General features: G+C 38.7%; 1 protein-coding gene across 1 annotated transcript; it reads right to left on the bottom strand.

Annotated features, from left to right (window-relative positions):
• Positions 1-2,948: 2,948 nt before the first annotated feature.
• rdh14a (retinol dehydrogenase 14a) lies at positions 2,949-12,700 on the bottom strand. The gene is made up of 2 exons (XM_059981762.1): positions 12,293-12,700; positions 2,949-7,591 (listed from the first exon to the last, which is right to left on the bottom strand). Exons 1-2 carry the CDS (start codon positions 12,683-12,685, stop codon positions 6,968-6,970), a joined length of 1,017 nt encoding a protein of 338 aa, XP_059837745.1. The 5' UTR covers positions 12,686-12,700; the 3' UTR covers positions 2,949-6,967.
• Positions 12,701-19,841: the final 7,141 nt, after the last annotated feature.

Raw genomic sequence — 19,841 nt, 5'->3', positions numbered from 1 at the left:
AGTTTCTCCTTTCAGCTAATTAGTAGGATTTTCTTTATTAGTTTTGTTATTTTTACAAAACTTTGAAAGCTGGCAGTAGCATTAAAATTCACAGTTGTTGGCTTCACCTTATCCAGTATTTAGTGCCAACATTAAAGTATATCTCACAACATTGTTACTGTGCGCTAGTGAAAAATGGATGCCCCACATTTTTTTTATATCAGATTTCATCTTTCATGCTGGCATTACTGGAACTGAATGCTTGCAATTATACTTGCCCTTAGTATTTGTCTATTGTTTTTGACATTGTTCTGCCATTAATTATTCTAGATTGCTTGAGCACAGTTTCATTGAATTTATGAAGATGATTAAAAATGAAATTATACAAGTGAAATAATTTTGTGGACACAGACCTGGTATGTTCTCCTCAAAGGAGAATTACATATTTCAAAAACCACATGACTAGCAAAGTAAGTGCTGGAGCATTCCTTATGTTTTATGAGTTATTCTTTCTAAGATACAATGAACTTGAAGTAGCCATTTCACTGGAAATAATGATCTTGAATTTTGTGTAAGAGGTACAGTTTGATTTCAGCCACTGTTACCCAGAATCTGCCAGCAGTCGGTTGAGAAAGGTGCAAATGTCAGCTTGTTTTGGATAATGATTGCACTACATTTGGGTCTCAGAAAATACCTTTCCAGTAGTGTCAAAGATTTGGTTCAACATGTTTCTCTACTTTTTATTCCTGATTTGTTTTCTAAGGATCATAGAAAATGTTAAGAGAGTCCAATTCATCTAGTGCAAGTTTAGTTATATGACTTGTTCCATTCGTGTCCTATTGAAAATTCTCTTTTGCCTTGTTCTTTTTTGCGTAACTCTTAATAGTTCTCCCCCAAGAAACTGACTTTCCACATTTATATGGTTACAGAATTGCCCTTTTTTGCTTGTTTAGTGCCAAGATTGTGTTTCATAACAGCAATTTTAGAGGTGTGCCCTGATTGATTAAAACAGATCTATTCCTACAGAAATTGGACATGGATTTTTTTTCACGATTGCACCAGAATGTTAACCAAATTCTATGAGGACCAGCAATGGATTCCCTTATCCCTCTCACTTCTAGATTAATATCTGTAGGATTTGTCAATTGATTATTATTGTCACACTTTCATTGAAATTTTGTTAAATTATAATTTTATTCCTCATATCTCTTCTTATGCATACACTTTGACACTGTAAGAAGTTATCACACTACTTGCTATTTTTTTAACTGAGAAGACTTTGATAACACTAGGAAATCTCAGGCTTTATGGGTCAAGCAGTATTTTAAATTTTTGTGTGACCACATCAATCAAACAAATTCTTAAGGGGAAGATCGTAAAGGTTAATTAAAATATCATATTGAAACCTTGCTACCTTACTCTCATCCTAATCTAGTTGATTGAATTTTTTAACTGCTAGTGGCAAGGACACTCAGCGAAGAGGAAGAGACAGTGATTTAACAATATAAATTGTACTCTAATGAGGTTCTTGTAATCCAATTGTACTTCTGAATAAAGAAGCAATGATTTTCTTTTTCCTTCTTAGGTTGTAACTGCCAGCCCCAGGCCTAGTTAATGTTAATTTTTACTTTTAATAAAATATAGAAATTCCTGTGCAGTACTCTCCTCAGGTTCTTGTAGTTTCCAATTCATTTGTTGGTTGCCAGGGCTCATTTTACAGAGGACCCAGTGGCAGAGTCCAATTTAAAAAATGAGCAGTCATTCCCCAAAATCCTATGGAGAACTCACATGGCAGCAAGCATAGCTGGCCCATTAAAAGATGTAGGTTGCCCTTTTATCACTTGGAAGCAAGCAGCTACTCTCTACTCTGCATTCCCACCCCAAAACAAAAGTTAACTTCTATTTTCAAGTGTCAGGCTGGATTGATAAGAGTACAATAAATATTAACAAATTCTACTTATGATTGCCTTAATGTCTCTTTTCCTCTGAGTTGCTTTTCACTATTTTTACTTTCCACTCTGCCGCCCTCCATACAAATCCTGTTAATCACTCTAAAAATTAACTCCTGATTGACTAATTCCAGCTTGGATAATTTTTCCTCTAACTAGAAATGAATTACAAGTATAAAATATAATTATTGTGACCAGCTCAGATTTGGAGTGTTAAATTTAAATTTCTGCACAACATTTCTATCCTAGGTAAGATAACTAGACACTGGATACTGGTATCTCAAGGGTTAACATTAATCAGCAATTTATAGTTGCATTAGCAAGAAGGCAATTTTTTAAAAATCCATTTACTTTATGGATAAAACAAGAATGTTGCTGTAAAAAACTTTCCACTTATAGCACAAATCTGAACACTCCATTCCATAAGGAGCAAAGGAATGCATCTCAAAGATCAATGGAAACTGGTGCCTCCAGTCATAATGGCCATAATCTATGTCTGTGAACTTAATCTTTTAATTACACTTTTTAATAGTATTAATTCCACATCAGCTGTAGCAAACAGTTAGTTGTAAGATTACAAGACTTTTGTGATCAGTTTTGCAATGGCATTCTAAACTTCAAATAGCTGCTTAATTTAGCATGCAGCCCTGGATTGCCCACTTACTATAACTGAATCTGATGTGAATCTTGGCTTGGATGCATCATTAGGTATCAATCAACAGATACGTATGGAAGAACTTAAAATTTCTAACTTGAAAATCTTATAATTCTATGTTCATGATGAAATTGAAACTATTATAAACAATGACTTTCTGTGATAATGGTAAGATTTATTACTCTTTTCACGGAGCTACAGTATGAAACTTTGAAAAGTAGACCAGCTCATTGTGGCTATGGATTATGTCTCATGGATTTAAGACAGCACAAGAGATAGAGAAAAGTGCTAATGCAAGCATTGATCATGAAGGAACTTTGGAAGAAGTTCATGTTGATGGTTCAGAGTAAAAGGGAAGCAGCAGAGATAGTTCAGGTTCAAGTTTATTGTCATTTCAATTGTATACATGTATACTGCCAAAGAAACCAACATACCTGCAGACCAAAATGCACAAAACAGTACGTGTAATTCAAAAACACATAAAGTAATATTACCACAAATAAATTAATAAGTAACAAGGTGTATATTTGTCACAAATTAAAAAGTAAACAGTATAATGCTACTGGCACTTCATTTGTGATTGGGCCTGGATAGAGGCAGGGAATTCAGTGGTCTCATAGTCTGGGGAAAGAAGCTGTTTCCCATCCTAAGAGTACTAGTCCTAGTGCTATGGTACCTGCTGCAGGATGGTAGGGGGTCAAAGAGATTGTTGAATAGCAGACTGAGCTGTCTTAGTGGAAGAAACAAGGGTTTAGGAAGTTGGTTTACAGTAAAGTTCAAGGGTCAGTATTATTAGCACATTCCCAAAATGGAATTCTTACCTCTGTAGATTGATTTTCTGTAGTTATTCATTCATATAAATAACACATTTTACAATCAGCTCCTGTTAGTTTGAAAGGTACCCTTTCCTTATCTTCACGGTTTTCATTCAGTAAACACCAACCTACTCCGTTACTAAGTTTCTCACTTATTTTAAAATGTTATAACAAAGCTTCAGTTTTGAATGAAAACATCAGGTCCTTTGAGCATTAATGTTGGTGTTCCTCTCCAATTTCATTAAGCAATAGTGATGATAAACATTTCCAAGAACCCTTATAGGTCATTGACCTGCAAGACTATGATTTTCGCACTTCAGACATGCTTTCTGAGATGTTAAATAGTTACAGCACTACTCGTATTTATTCAAAAATGTTATTTTCCAGCAACAAAGGTCACATACTTCATTCTATCACTTTTAAATAATGTTCTTTATAGTTAGGGATTAATTCTGGCAAAGACAAACTAGGATTCATGGTAAAGAAAGGAAGCATGTCTTTGTTTCTTCTGCTAAAGTTTATTGTAGCCATACAAGCCTTACTTCCAGGTACCTTGAAGCTAAAGATTATAAAGTTCTAATAGTCATAACTGCAGTGCTGTGTCACGGTAATTGATCTGCTCGCTCTCTGATATAAGTGATAGAAGTTCGCTCTCCAGAGGCTCTTGCCCATTTCATGATTCTAATACTGCTTTCAGTTCCAGTTGTGCCTACTATTCATCATATTCTTGCCAACAGTTACAAATTTAACCAGAGAATAAAATCAAAATAAATGCCTCGGGTTTTTAGAGTGCATTTACTTTCATATTAATTTCCCACATGTTGAGTTCATTTCAACTTTTTAACTTATGACCAAGTAATTATTTTGTGAAAAAGCAAAACAGAAGTTATCCCTTTTCAGCACGATGAGAAAAAGTTAAAAGTACAGCAAGTGCAAAGGCAACAAAAGATGAAAAAATACAGGGGCAGATTCAAGTTAGCATGAAAGGTGGAAGATATTCAATAGCAAAATGAATGATGCTGCAGGCATATGGGATAATAATTAGGCAAGATACTAATGGCAGTCTAAGTAAACAAATGGCATATATTGAAACTGAACTCAGTGTTAAGAAGTGCTGTAACATACCAAGGTGAAAGGTGAGGTGGTGTTTTTTGTTGAGATTTGTTGGCTGAGAATAGAAAGGCCAGAATGGGAATACACAACCAGAAACTCAATCATGCTTACAAAGGGAGGTATTTGCTAAAATAATCACCCAATTTGCAATTGCATTCTCCAGCGCCAAGAATGGATTGTGAGCAGTGAATACAGTGGGGCATATTTTCTGTCTCAAAGGAAATACTGAATTCAGGGCTTAACTGCTACAAATCCTGATCCTAATTCAGGGTCTCAACCCAAAATAATGACCACTTCTTTGCCTCCACAGGCTTGATCCACTAAACTTCTTCAACAATTCAATGTTTGCTCCCCATTTGTGGTCCATTGAATCTCCATGCTGAATTTCTCAACTGGTTCAAGTGCCTATCATGGGTGTGGGTTTAAATTAGCAGTGGCACTTCAGCACTGCTGCCTATTTATAATATAGATCTTATAGAGTCCAACAGTACAGCACCAACTTCAGACGTCCAGCTCTCAGTACCATTCCAATGAGTGGGAGTAAACAAAAAAATTGACTACCAGCAGAAAGGTTAAGTAAAGCTTAGAAAAAAATATAATTCTATTCCAATTTTTATATTTTTTTACCTTTTTAGCTTACATTGTTGAAGACTTATTTAAAAGACAGGTTCCAAATAATTTTGTGCTTAACAAGCACAAACTGTAAAAGTTGCTTTGTGTCTAATTGGCTGATGGTAGTTACACTCAATCAAGCCAAGAGTTGGCAACCAGGACCCCAGCAGAATACGTCACCTATGAACAAGATGTAGTACATAACAAAGCCATTGATACTAGGATAGTACAAGACCTGTCCCAGAAAGCTAAACTGCAAATATGAATTAAATAGTTTCCTTACCATGGAGGAATGTTTGTGCCTATGTAGTGAGATAGGAGATAAAGAGGAAAGGGAGAAATTTATTCTGGGTGCTTGAGCTGGTTAACATTATCTCCAGAATATTGAAAAGGAAGGAAAATAAGTATTTGGTGGCAGAAGTAGGCACAGGGTGGCATAAATAGATAATGAGTGTGAGATGCAAAGCTTCATGAGGAATCCTACTTTGGTTTGGAGGGAAGGAAATGGGATGATAACATAAATGCAGATAATGGAACAGTTACAGTCAAAGGATATGCCAAGAAATAGAATCCTTGGGTGAGTAAAAGACACACCAAAGTTAAGGACTTAGTCAGAAGAGATGCAAGAGAGTCAGAAAAAACTGAGAGGAGAGGAAGCAATGGGAAAAGGAATAGTCAAAGGCAGCTATGTGAATCTCTATCATCAGGTATCCCTTTATTAAGTATTCCCAAACTTCCTTGTGCCATGGAGCCCTACCTTTAACCAGGGGGTGGGAACCCCAACTCTGTATCCTCATTTGTTACTATCTACCTGGATTGTCAAGGTTAAAGATTTCACATAATGATTTTGAGAGAAATTGTTTCCTTCTGGCGTGAGAAACTTTGCTTCTCAGAAACAGAATCCTTACATAACCAGAGGACTACCAACCCGTATTTCAGAAAACAAAAAAAATGTATTAAAGAAAAGCAGAAACACTTTCCTACACGACACATTTTCAACCGAAGGTATATTTTTAACTTCTCATTATCTCTACATAAAGTATAACAGAGCAAGCTTTGATGTTAGCTTTCAGGAATAGTATTTATTTGGTAAGTGCGTGAAATTTGAAGCAATTTAAGTTTTGTAAATTATGCTGACAAAAAGGCTTGATCAGTCAAACCTGCTAAACTGCAGAAACAAACATCAACAAAGCCTAATACATTATTTCATAAGCAATCGCTTTTCCCTCAATTGTCATGAGCTCATCAGCCAGTGTTAATAACATTTGGTTTTCCGGTGTAAGGTAACAAGAGTCATCAATAAAGCACAAAGTTACACCCATTGAATTATTGTATTCTGCCCTTTCAGTGATTTTACCAGCCCCTTCCTATATTCCTCTCTGACTTTTCACCTCTCTTCTCACCTGCCTATCACATCCCCCTAGGTCCCCTCCTCCTTCCCTTTCTATTGTCCACTCTACTCTCTTCAGATTCCTTCTTCTCCAGCTCTTAGCTAGCTTCCTTGACCATCCCCCCCCCCCACCTTTTTACTCTGGTATCTTCCCCCTCTCCTTTTCAGTCATGAAGAAGGGTCTTGGACTGAAGCATCATTTCTATAGATGCTGTGTGACCTGCTGAACTCCTCCAGCATTGTGCATGTGTGTTGCATTAATTATACCAAAGTGGTATCAAACAAGCCTCCTCACAACACAAAAATTTGACACCATACCCTGTAAATAGAAATTTCAAAGATTGACTTTAAACATTTATTCCAGGCTGAATTAACTGATAAAAAGACATAGACATTTTTTTATATTTGGTATAACAACGATCTACACAAAATGTATATTTACAGCATAGTATATTTACAGTGGTGAGATCAACCCCACCATTTTTGAACTCTCATCCCATAACTTTTTTGCAACTGCATCATCCATTGCTTTAGGCAACAACTCCTCCTGCTTGCAGTCACCAAAATACTTTCCTGACACCTTTTCAACTTCAGGAGATGTAGCCAGGTAGAGAGAGGTCTCTGCTCCTTGTTCCGGTGTTTTAAAGAAAGCCCAGGACACAAACTTGAAGACTGGTTGTCCAAATAAAGGGATTCTGATATGTCTTCCCAGGTTTGTGCGTACAATACCTGGGTGTAGCACATTTGCAGTGACACCGGTACCATCCAGACGCTTGGCAAGTTCACGGGTAAACAGAATGTTGGCCAGCTTACTCCTGCTGTACCCAAAACTTTTGTCATAGCTTTTTTCACTGTTCAGATCATCAAAATTGATCTCACCATACTTGTAGAGTTTGGAGGATACCACCACCACTCTGCTTGGGGCAGACCGTTTGAGGAGGTCTAGGAGGAGATTGGTGAGGAGGAAGTGACCCAGGTGATTCACTCCAAACTGCATCTCAAAACCTTCCTCAGTTTTCATGTAAGGACACTGGAAAATTCCAGCGTTATTGATGAGAACATCTAGTCGCTGTTCTTCCTTATGGAGAGAAGAAATTAAGAGATATTTTTCATCCATGACATCGATGCATTGCTAACACAGAAGCAATACTTGAATCTTTCTCAGAATAATCTACTCATGATCATAAAAACCCAAAGGAATGGGAATGAATGAGATTTTCAAATAATGAGGAATGGGGCTTTTCAGAAAGACAGAAATAGAAGTTATGCATTATAGAAATATAGATGTATATAGACAAAGAACTCCCCTTACAAGTAAGAATTTGTTCACATTTAATAAAGAGCACTGTAATATGAATTTTGGATAGGTGCCATTGCTGTTATTAAGAGAAAAACTAAATTGGTTAGATGCAAGTGTATTGATCATTGGTGGTGAAATATCAGTTTTCAATATGCCAACAATTAAATGTATAGAACACTTCAACTGAACTCGTGTTCCTTACATATTTTAGCAGAATTACTATACCTGTATTTAAATTTCATTTTATTCCAAATATGCTGAACTCATAATTGCTCTTGATTTGGCCACTCTTTCATAAAAACAAACTATTAACTTAAAACACATTTAAATGTTACCTAAAAGTATAAGTGGTCTTAATAATTTGTCAAAACTCTCCAGATCAGCAATAGTAAAAATGAACTGTCCACTAACTCAATTCTTGATCAATTTGACTTACAAAATTACACTACAAAAATCTTCAGTGGGCTAGTCCATCTTAGCACTCATGTACTCTAATCAAGTACCTGCAGCAAACAAAACGTTAATGTGGTTCACACTGTGGTTGATAACTTTAGTGTGTGGTCATGGGAAAGAAAGCATGTGGATGAGGTGGGTTGATGCAAAGGCTGAACTGAAATATGAAAATTGTAATCTATGAATGCAGTGGTACATATAAAGCTTATACAAAGTGCTATCCACTTAACTTTCATTCTACAACCCCCTCATTACAACCTGAGGTTTGGCTAGCACCCAAGCAACATGATGCAACAACCTAAAATCAAATTGTTAAGAAAAAGTTTATATCCATAAAGAATCCCAGGAAAACTAAACCCCTAAGGTATAGAGAAAAAATAAACTTAATATAACAATTTTAGCTATTGTAATCTTGGTTGTGGATCAACAACTTGTGAAATTGTGTCCACATGTAGAGCTCTGAAGCGAGCATGCCCACTACACACACCCCCTCCCAACTTGCTCTCAGTGGGCGAGTAATTAGTGGTTTGTTGAGTGCTGCAATCACTGAGAAGACCATCTTGCCACACGGGAATGTGATTATTAGGATGAATGTTTTAAATTGAACCCTATATGGCCTGCAACTTGAATGGAAAATGTTCAGACTTGATAAAATCAAGAGTTTACACACAGAAAAGGGATTAAGAGGATTATCTACAAAATCAAACAACACTGCCAAATGGCAATTGCATGTAAACAATAATATTGTTAACAGACCCATGATTTAAATCACAGATTTTCCATTTCACTAGTGGTGTCTAAAACAACCGTATAGTACACACAATATTGAAAAACAGTATTTCACATCAGAGGCAGATTCAGGAATAGATTTCAGAAACATAAAATCCTAACCTTTAAATAATTTATTAAGGGAAGAGATATGCAATCTTGTTGGACAAACTAAACTGAAATTTTGTCTTAAGGTCATAAGTTACAAGATTCAGTGAAAACCACTCACCCACATCTTTAAAAGCTCAATAGACTGGGACAGTTCTACTAAACTGAGAAATTCCATCTTTTAAAAGGGGAATCAAGCCCAATTTGAGCAACTGCACACACTGGTAAAAGAAGATCCTTGTGGGAACTTTGATTGAAACAATATTTTAGCTAGGAGACATGGGTTCAAAAAAGGACAGGACCAGATTTTCTTGTAGATATTAAATAAAGCAGAAGCTAAGTGTTCCTTGTTATCATAGGATAGTCTGACAGTAATTTCTAGCATTTACACAGACATATGTAAGAATTCCTGGTTAGAAGTATCTGTGAGGAATCTTCAGTCCAATTATTTGAAAAGCCTGATCATTGCTTGGCAGCACATGCACACTACTTAGAATTTGACACTGGAGTAACAGAAATTCCTGATGGAATACTTGCATGAAGTTACTGGGAAACCATATTCCTTTATCCCTCAGAGAAAAATCTGCGCAACAGGTCTTCAACATTTTGAAGTGTCTTTAATGCCAACAATTTAGCAGATGAGTATAAACCAGCAGCTAGTCTCAAGCAACACACACAAAGTACTGGAGGTCAGGCATCAGCTACGGAAAAAAGTACAGTTGACGTTTCAGGAAAAGACCCTTCAGCAGGACGGAAGAAAGAAAGATGAGGAGAAGATCCCAATCCTGCTCCAATCCTGCTGAAGGGTCTCGGCCTGAAATGTGGACTATACTCTTTTACATAGATGCTGCCTGACCTGCTGAGTTCTTCCAGCATGTTTTGTATGTTGCTTGAATTTCCAGCATCTGCAGATTTTCTCTAACCAGTCCCAAGTGTAAGTTCTTAAAAATTATGTTTTTGGGATTGGTGATCTATTCACTCTGATAAACAAATGGCCAGACAGCCTTAGACAAAAAGCATTTGGAGAACAATGATATCCCACCAGGCTCAGTGTTGAACAGTTGCTCTTTTATTAATTATCTAGGTATAGGCAATATGGACATAATATGCAAGTTTGCAGCTATTACAAAGATTATGTGCATGTAGAAAAGATCTTGAATTGTTGAGGGAATACTGAGTTTGTAATTGCCAAATGATATAGTATTTGAGCAGGATGAATGATGACGATGTGCAATGCTTTATGGAAGGGTATGAAAAAGGCTGAAGAGGTACCGTTGTACAAGGATCTTAGATGGTTTATGAGGAGCTCATAGGGCATGGTCTATGATTGAGCAGAGAATTTGTTCTAGGAGAGAGCAGAGGTCACAATCCACAATTGTACATACATGAACAGGTCTGTTATATGTAAAGAAGTTTTATTTCCAAATATTGAGCCTCAAGTTCAAACTGCCAGTGTATCTAGTAGACAAAAATATGCAGTTTCGGATTATTTTCCAATAAGGTATAGCTTCCATTTATTACCCCAAGTGTTTTGCCATTAACTCAACACCAGGTTATCTCCACTTATTGGTTATCTAGCATCCAGTGCAGTTCATATTTACAAGCCCAAGGTACTGATTCAAGTTATTAACCTTTTCCTGTTTATTACTTACACTGTTAATTCTGTTCCTATTCATTTCCTTCCCTCATTACCCATCACCCTTGCATTATGATGATGACCTGAAATATTTGTTCTAAACTTTGTGTTAACTAATTCATCTAAACCCAAAAGATTCTATCCCAATTTTGGGTTCTTTCTGTCAATATTAAGGACTAGGGAATTGCAAATATCACTCCTGAGGTCTGAAAATTGAAAATGTCACTCCATTCTTTAAGAAGGAAGGGAGGCAAAATACATGAGATTATAAGCCAGTTGGCTTGACTTCAGTGGCTGGCAAAACTGCTACAGTCCATTATTAAGGATGAGGTTTCGGGGTACCTGGAGGCACATAATAAAATAGGCCAATGTAAGCATTTTTCCATAAAGGGAAATCTTGTCTAATTAATGTTTTGACATAACAGACAAAATAGACAGAGTCAGTGGATGTTGCTTACTTGGATTTTCAAAAGATCATTGACACGAGGCTGTACACAAAATATGTGCCCATGGTATTACAGGAGAGATACTAACACCAACAGAAGATTGGCTGACTGGCAAAAGGTGAAGTGTGGGAATACAGGGGGCCTTTTCTGGTTGGCTAATGGTGACTAGCGGCATTCCAAATGAGTTGGCAGTGTGCCCTATACTTTTCAGGTTATATGTTAATGATATGGATGATGGAATTGATGGTTCTGTGTCCAAGTTTGTGGATTATTAGGTGAAAGAGCAGTTGGTGTTGCAGGGAAACTGCAGAAGTATTTGGACACATTAGGAGAATGGGTCAAAAAAATGGCAGATGGATTAGAGTGTAGGGAAATGTATAATCATGCACTCTGATACAATGAATAAAGGGATAGACTACTTTCTAAACAGGGAATAAAGTTGAAATAGTAGGCCAAAAAGACTTGGGAGTTCCAGTGCAGGTTTCCCTAAAGGTTAAGTTGAGTTGGTGGTAATTAAGGCAGATGCAACATTAGCATTCCTTTCGAGAATATAAAAGCAAAGATGGAATGCTTGGACCAATCAGGCATTGGTCATTTGGAGTATTATGAACAGTGATGGGCACAATATCTAGGAAAGGATGTGGTGTCATTGGAGAAGGTCCAGAGGAGGTTTACGTGTTAGTCTTACACAATCCAAAAGCATTAAGTATTTACTCAGTGAGTTTTATTACCTGTGATAGATACCTATCGTTCAATGTATTTTGTGTGGAAACAGAAAATGCTGGAAACACTCAACAGAGTAGGCCATAACTGTCAGGGTCACCTCCACAACCATTACACTAGTCCTTAGTCCAGCAATCCCCCAGAATGCTTCCCCATCTCTCCCCTTCTCTATACTGGCCACCGCACCTCTCCACTCGTCCAGATGCAGGTTTCGAATAGAAACATCGACAGTTTCTTTCTTTCCATAGAAGTTGCATGACCCGCTGAGTTCCCTTCCTCTAGCACACTGTTGTCTCTCCTGCCCGGTATTTCCCCGGGTAGTATTTACTTAAGGCCGTTCCTCACCTCGAGAATCTGTCGGCAGAAACTCCGCACAGAGCTGAGAGAGGCAAGGTCGAGGTGGCGCACCAGCACCTCCCCGGAGGCCCCGGCGTCGCCTCGCTCCTGTCGCCGGATCTCTTGGGCAGCCTCCTCGGCTGCTGCCGGGTCGCGACACGCCATGATAACCCTGGCCTGGAGCCGAGCTAGGCCTGCAGCCGTCGCCCGCCCAATGCCACTGTTGGCGCCGGTCACGATTACTGTTTTTCCGCGCATGGACGCCGGTACCTGCAGGCGGACGCTGCCGCCCGTCCCACCTGACATCAGCCAACGGCCGAGGAAATAAGCGGCCGTCAGGCCGACCACGGACAGCAGCAGCATCACACGACACACAGCCGGCAGTACCGAGGGCCGCCGCATGGGGCCACCCTCGAGGCGGCACGGGCCAGCTGTCAATCACCCCGGACGACGCCCGAAATGCAGGGGAACTGCGGGGCAGGCAGCTTCGATGTTGGGAAACAGAGATTCAATATTTCCTCCGAAACTCTTCACCAAGACTGCAAAGGGCGAGGAGAGAAGTCAGAATAAAGGGGATGGGGAACATCTGCACAGGCTGGCAGATGATGGGTGAATCCAGGTTGGTGTAGGGACGTGGGACTGTTGTGTGATGCTGGGAGATGATGAGTGGGAGTGATCAAGAAATGTTTAAATTGTAATCTAGGAGAGGGCAATGACTATGGACTTTTTGGCTCTTCCCACTTACTCCAGACCAAAGGGCTCCAGCTATGCCTGTCTCTTCACAAGAAAGAGAACATCTGCAGATGCTGGAAATCCAAGCGACAAACACAAGATGCTGGAGGAACTCAGCAGGCCAGGCAGCATCTATGGAAAAGAGTACAGTCGACATTTTCGGCCAAACCCCTTCTGCAGAACTGGAGACAGAAAGCTGAGGAGTAGATTTAAATGAGGGGAAAGGGAAAGGGGAACACCAGATGATAGGTGAAACCTGAAGTTGGAGAGGTTGAAGTGAAGAGCTGGTAAGTAAATCAGTAAAATAGACAGAAGGGAGGAGAAGCACCAGAGGGAGGTGATGGGTGGGTGAGGAGATAAGATGAGAGAGGGAAAAGGGGATGGGAAATGGTGAAGGAGAGAGGGTGGTCTTTTCATTGGCACATGGAACAGTCCATATTACATGCCTACACTGGTTCCTCAACACTTTATCCACTTCATCGACAACTACTTCCTGCACCCATTCTGTGCTTGTTGATTTTATCAAGTTTGCTGCAACTTCCACCCACTCTCAAATTAATTTGGTCCATTTCCAACAGCTTTTTTCCCTTTCTTCATTTCTCGTTCTTTCTCCAATTTGTACTGACTTTTTTTTAACAAAGCCACTGACTTCATAACCACTCTTTCTCCACCCCACAACCCCACTTTTGTTTTCCCTTATCCCCTGGCCCCATTATCCCTTCTTTTTCCTCTTCCCCACCCTCATAACCTCTCCATCACACATAGCTCCCCCCTCTGCTTTCCTGCCTTTCCCTTTATTCCATACCCTACTGTCCTCCCCTTTCAGATTCCACCTTCTTCAACTCTTTGCCTCTTCCACCTATCACTTCCCAGCTTCTTTCATCGTTCCCTTTTATCCCATTTCATCTGGATTCACCTATCACCTGCCAGCTCGTGCTCTTCCCCTCCCTGCCAACCTTTTATTCTGGCTTCTATCTTTCCCTTTTCAGTCCTGATGAGGGGTCTCAATGTTGATGTTTTATTTCCCTCCATAGATGCAGTCTGACGTACAGTCTTTCTTGTGTCAGAATCTCAGCAACCACCTCCATTGTCCAGATAACAATATTTATTTGTGGTAATTAAACAATCATACACTGCCCCAAGACCGCTAAAATTTGCAAAGAGCTGTCAACACAGCCCAGTCCATCATGCAAACCACCATTCCTCCTTCGATTTTCAGGAATGCAGCCAACATAATCAAGAACCCCTCCCACCCCTGGTATTCTCTGTTGTCCCGTCTCCTGTCAGGCAAAAATGATTAACAGAACGTACCTCTATGTTCAAACAGCTGCTGTTCCACTGTCTTCAGACCTTCAAACTGTTAAGAGTTTAGAGCAAATTTATCACTATATACTACCTTGAGATTAATTTTCTTGCAGGCAATTATAGGAAAATAAATACAGCAGAATTTATACAAAATGATAAATAACAGAGTCTAATAGCCAACGTGCATTTCACTTGTTTACTTCTCTGCACTTTCCCTGTATCTGCTAGATGACACTTTACCATTTGTTTTCTGTTTACCTTAATGTACTTATGCATGATTTCCAGGCAAAGAGAAGTTTTCCACTGTATCTGGTGAGTGTGCCACTGAACTTCGAACCACTGAATCAGGCACCCTATGCGGAGCTTCCTCGCGGTATGAAAATACCAGGTTATAGAAGGATTTTCAAAATGTTTTCAATTTCATCAAACCCAAATAACATTCTTCTTAACTCATGGAAATCCATGCCCCTTAACAATTCGAAACAGAGAAGAAGCATTTGGTATGGCACTGAGCCTATTTGACAGCACAGTAGCCAGCATAGCCGATAGGAGTACAACATTGTCCATACAACACACTAACTAATCAAGTATCACCTCTATTAGAGACTACTGGCCCAGCATTGGTCTAATTATTGACATCTAAACCAAGAGAAATGGAGTGAAGGCAATTCCTCCAGAGTCCCTAAGGAAAACTGGCTCCCAGTAAAGACAAGCGGCCATGCTCTTTCCTGTATAGCCAGTCTGAGAGGCCCAGACTATGTTGGGACCTGAATCCCAAACGCCCTTGGTAATTTTGTGCAGCTTGTTGGTAAAGATGCTCTTCGGTGTTTTATCTGAAATGCAGTCTCTAATGGGATTAGTGGCTGTTGTAACATTTAAATATAAAGATAAGTATATAAGAGGCAAGAGCAGATATCACATGACTGCGGGGGGGGGGGGACAAGGAAGTGGCAGAAGAACTGACTAAGTACTTTGTGTCAGTCTTCACTGTGGAAGACACCAGCAGTATGCCGTCAGTTCAAGAGTGTCGGTGCAGAAGTGAGCGAAGGTGCCATTTGGAGGAGAAGGTGAAAGGTCTGAAGGTAGATAAGTCACTTGGACTTGAGAGTCTGTACCCCAGAAACAGGTGGCTGAAGAGACTGTGGAAACATTGGTAATAATCCTTCAAGAATCAATAAGGTCTGGCATGGTTCCGGAGGATTGGAAAATAGCATGTGTCACTTCACTCCTCAAGATGGGAAAGAGACAGAAGAAAGGAAATTATAGGCGAGTTAGCCTGATCTCAGTGGTTAAGAAGAATTTGGAGAGATGATTGTTAAGTATATGGTTTCAGAGTACTTGGAGGCACATTATAAAATAGACCAGTCAGCATGGTTTCCTTAAGGGAAAATCTTGCCTGACAAATCTTTTGGAATTCTTTGAAGAAATAACAAGCAGGATAGACAAAGGAGAATCGGTGGATGTTGTACATTTGGATTTTCAGAAGGCCTTTGACAAGTTGTTACACGTGAGGCTGCTTAACAAGTTAAGAGCCAAAAAGGCTGGAAGCAAAGAGTGATGAGGAACATCAATGATTAGAACAGAGCTGAGGAAGAATTTATTTAGCTAGAGAGTGGTGAACCTGTGGAATTCTTTGCCACAGGCAGCTGTGGAGACCAAATCTTTATGTATATTTAAGCTAGCGGTTGATAGATTCTTAGTTAGTCAGGGCATGAAGGGATATGAAGAGAAGGCAGAAAATTGAGGCTGAGAGGGAAATGGATCGGCCAAAATGAAATGGTGAAGCAGACTCAATAGTCCAAATGGTCTAATTCTGCTTCTATACTTATGGTCTTAAATAATGTTATCAACCCTGGCCTATAAACCTTAGCAGTTGCATCTTTGCATTTATGGACTTTTTAACCTTGAAGATTAACCTATAAAGGTGTTACATGCAATGTCAGAAAACAAAAGAATGCAGGCTGATTTATCAAATTAAAAGAAGGCCTCCAAAAGTTGAAGATTTGGGATCAGCCATTACAATAAGCTATAGACTAGAAAGGACTAGTTATGTGGGTGAGGTAGTTTAAGTAAAATATCAAAGTTCAAAGTAAATTTATTATCAAAGTACATATATGTCATCATATACTACCCAGAGATTCATTTTCTTGCAGACATTCACAGTAGAACAGAAAAACACAATGGAATGAATGAAAAATCTCACATAAAGAATGACCAACAACCAATGTGCAATGGAAAGCAAACTGTGTAAATAAATAAACAATGAATGAAATAATAGTGAGAACATGAGTTGTAAGGTCCACTAAAGTAAGTTCATAGATTGTGGAATCAGTTCAGCATTTGTTTGAGTGAAATTATACACATTGGTTCAGAAGCCTGATGACTAAAGGGTGATAACTGTTCCTGAACCTGTGATGTGGACCTAAACACCTGTACCTTCTTCCCGATGGCAGCACCAAGGAGACAGCATGGCCTGGATGGTGGGGTCCTTGATAATGGATGCAGCTTTCTTGTGTTTGTGCTCAGTAGTGGGGAGGGCTTCGCCTGTGATGGACTGAGCTGCATCCTCCGCTCTTTGTAGGCTTTTCCATCCATGAGAATTGGTGTTTCAATACTAGGCAGTGATACAATCAGCTAGGAAACTCTCCTCAGTGCATCTGTAGAAGTTCCTCAATGTTTTGGATGATATTTTTTTACTTATTTGGAGATAACTCACAGAACAGACCTGTCCAGCCCAAAGAGCTACATTGCCCAGCAACACACCTACTTAAGTAGCCGAATTATTAAGGCATAGCTCCAATTATTCATTATGAACCAGCTTGCCCCAATACACTTCGCAAGGCAAATTTCCAATATATTAAAAGAAGGAAGGTGTTCCGGTAATGCAAGAGGAGAAAAAGTTGCAAGAGTTTTTATTAGCAGAATCTGGGACTGTAATTTTCGGATCTCTTCATTTCACCTGTATTCCATTTAAAATAAAATGAGGCTTACAAGAGAAGTCTGCTCAATGTAATATAATTACTCCCTCAATATTTCTTTATAGTTTTGTATGACTGGAAACATTTTAGAATTTTAAAATATTTTAAAATAGTAGCCACTAGCCAAATTTCAGGACAATTTAGGATGACTAAGTAAACTGCTAAAATTCCTCTGGGTGCTCTAGTTTCCTAGTCTGTGGACTGTGTGAGTAAACTAGAGCACCTGGAGGAAACTCACATGGTCACGGGGAGAAAATACAAGCTCCTTACAGATGGCACTGGAATAGAAATCTGAAATCCAGAATGCTCCAAGTTGTAATGGTGCCACGCTAATCACTTCGCTACCTGGGCGCCCTGCCAAATCTGCACAAACCTCTAAGACCATAAAGGTGGTGTTGTGTCTTCTTTCAGATGGCACTTACATACTGGTTCCAGGACAGATCCTCTGATATAATGGCAAGGAATTGCTATGATGTAGCGTGGTGCATGTATGGTTCATTACTGAAGTCATTGAACATTTTGTATGGAATTCTTCATTCTAGTTATTTTTTAAGTAAATGAACAATAGGTTTATAATTCTAAAAGAAGAGAAGAATGGTATTAGAATTTTCAGAAAATCAAGAAAGCCATTGCTTTCCATGAACTGCTTCACAAGGCACTTCCATATCCAAATGTCCTGTTAAAATTTATAGACTCACTATACTCCCTCTGAAATAAGATCACACTGTATTTCATCCAGATCCTGGCCTTAAGAGACATTTTTTCCTTCATTCTGAACCTCCCCAACTAGTCCCAGCTTCCATTTTCAATTCACTCGTCGTTCTGTACATTATGTTTCGCTTCTCTAATGTTCAGCTGTCCGGCGCCCTAATTAAAGCTGGCACTCACTTAAAGATAATGCAAATAACACTATGGAAATCCTACAAAGTGCTGCTAATGACTGTAAGCAAAGCTGCATGCATTTACATTCTATTCCAGTTTCCTGTTGCCACACCGGTTTTTAATCCATCTACTTTCTCGTCCATATATAAACCTAATCTCTCTGCTCCAATAGTCCAGGGCCTCAACCAGCATAAATGCATCAGAAATTGATTTCAACAGATCAATGTCATACCATATAAATCTTAAGTTCTTTAGTGTTTGATTTGCTACACAGGCAGATTTTGGAATTTTTATAACCAAATATTGTAAATTCCAAATAGCAGACAGGATTAAGAAGATGGATAAAAATTACACTGAACTACCATCATTTTAATGCAACAGAACATGTAAAAGAAAGACTACGATGAAAATGAACAACAGACCCAATATTTTATCTTAAAAAAAATAGACTGAATAACTTCATTTGTTTAATGGTATACCAGCTATTGTTCTGTAAGAATAGTTGGCCCAGCATTGCTAGAATTTCTTCAAACCTGCTGGCAGTTGGAATTCTAAAATGTTTCCAGTCATACAAAACTATAAAGAAATATTGAGGGAGTAATTATATTACATTGAGCAGACTTCTCTTGTAAGCCTCATTTTATTTTAAATGGAATACAGGTGAAATGAAGAGATCTGAAAATTACAGTCCCAGGTTCTGCTAATAAGAACTCTTGCAACTTTTTCTCCTCTTGCATTACCGGAACACCTTTCTTCTTTTAATATAGTGAAAATTTGCCTTGCGAAGTGTATTGGGGCAAGCTGGTTCATAATGAATAATTGGAGCTATGCCTTAATTATTTGCAATCTATATTGATATAAATGGGTGGATATTGTGTCAATTAGGTGAGGAAGAAATCAGTAAAGAGGATGCAAAAAGGTATAAAGAGCAGTGATGTGATTGGGCAAGAATGTGGCATGTTTGAAGATGTGTGAACTATTCCTCATTATGCAAGTTTTGAATTATAGTGTCATATCTAGGTTCACTGAATTTAAGACAAGACTACAGTGTTAATATTAAAATTCTTAATATAAGCCATGTGGTTTGACTCATGATCACTGTTAAGGCATCTTTGCTGGAAATACGTATATGAGAGGGTATATAGCTATTCTAAAATAGGCAACAAAGAAGATGCTGAGTTGCCTTCAAATTGACGATTACAAACAAGAATTGTGGCACTTTTTAAAAAGAGGATGAATCAATAAAAAAGCATCCGAATTAAAGTAAAATCAGAACACATCAGGCTAAATAATAACCTAAATATTGATATCCACCAATGTCAGTACATATTCCTTCTCTGGATTAAAAGTGTCACCATGTTTTGAGGTAAGGGGGAGCTCACTTGACCAGTATGGCAAAAGCAAATATTTGCATCAATAGAGATGTATATCATCACTTGGTATAATGTCCATCTCCTGTAGAAAATGTAAGCAAGTCTTCTTTTTAAGACCACAAGATCATAAGACATAGGAACAGAATTAGGCTACTTGGCCCATCAAGTTCGCTCCGCCATACCATCATGGCTTATTTTTTATCCCTCTCAACCCCATTTCCCTGCCTTTTCTCCATAACCTTTGACAGCCTATCTAGTTAAGATCCTGTCAACCTTCACTTTAAATAT

This window comes from Hypanus sabinus, chromosome 10 (assembly GCF_030144855.1).
Source record: "Hypanus sabinus isolate sHypSab1 chromosome 10, sHypSab1.hap1, whole genome shotgun sequence".
Taxonomy (NCBI): domain Eukaryota; kingdom Metazoa; phylum Chordata; class Chondrichthyes; order Myliobatiformes; family Dasyatidae; genus Hypanus; species Hypanus sabinus.
Note: the sequence above shows the minus strand (reverse complement) of the source record. Positions and strands in the feature narration are given on the sequence as shown.

Bases quoted from the DNA above. Each gene is read 5' to 3' on its own strand.
- rdh14a (XM_059981762.1), bottom strand. From the start codon at position 12,685: ATGCGGCGGCCCTCGGTACTGCCGGCTGTGTGTCGTGTGATGCTGCTG. The intron at 7,592-12,292 runs GTGAGGAACGGC...TCTCTCCATAAG, and splicing joins TCTGCCGACAGATTCTCGAG to GAAGAACAGCGACTAGATGT.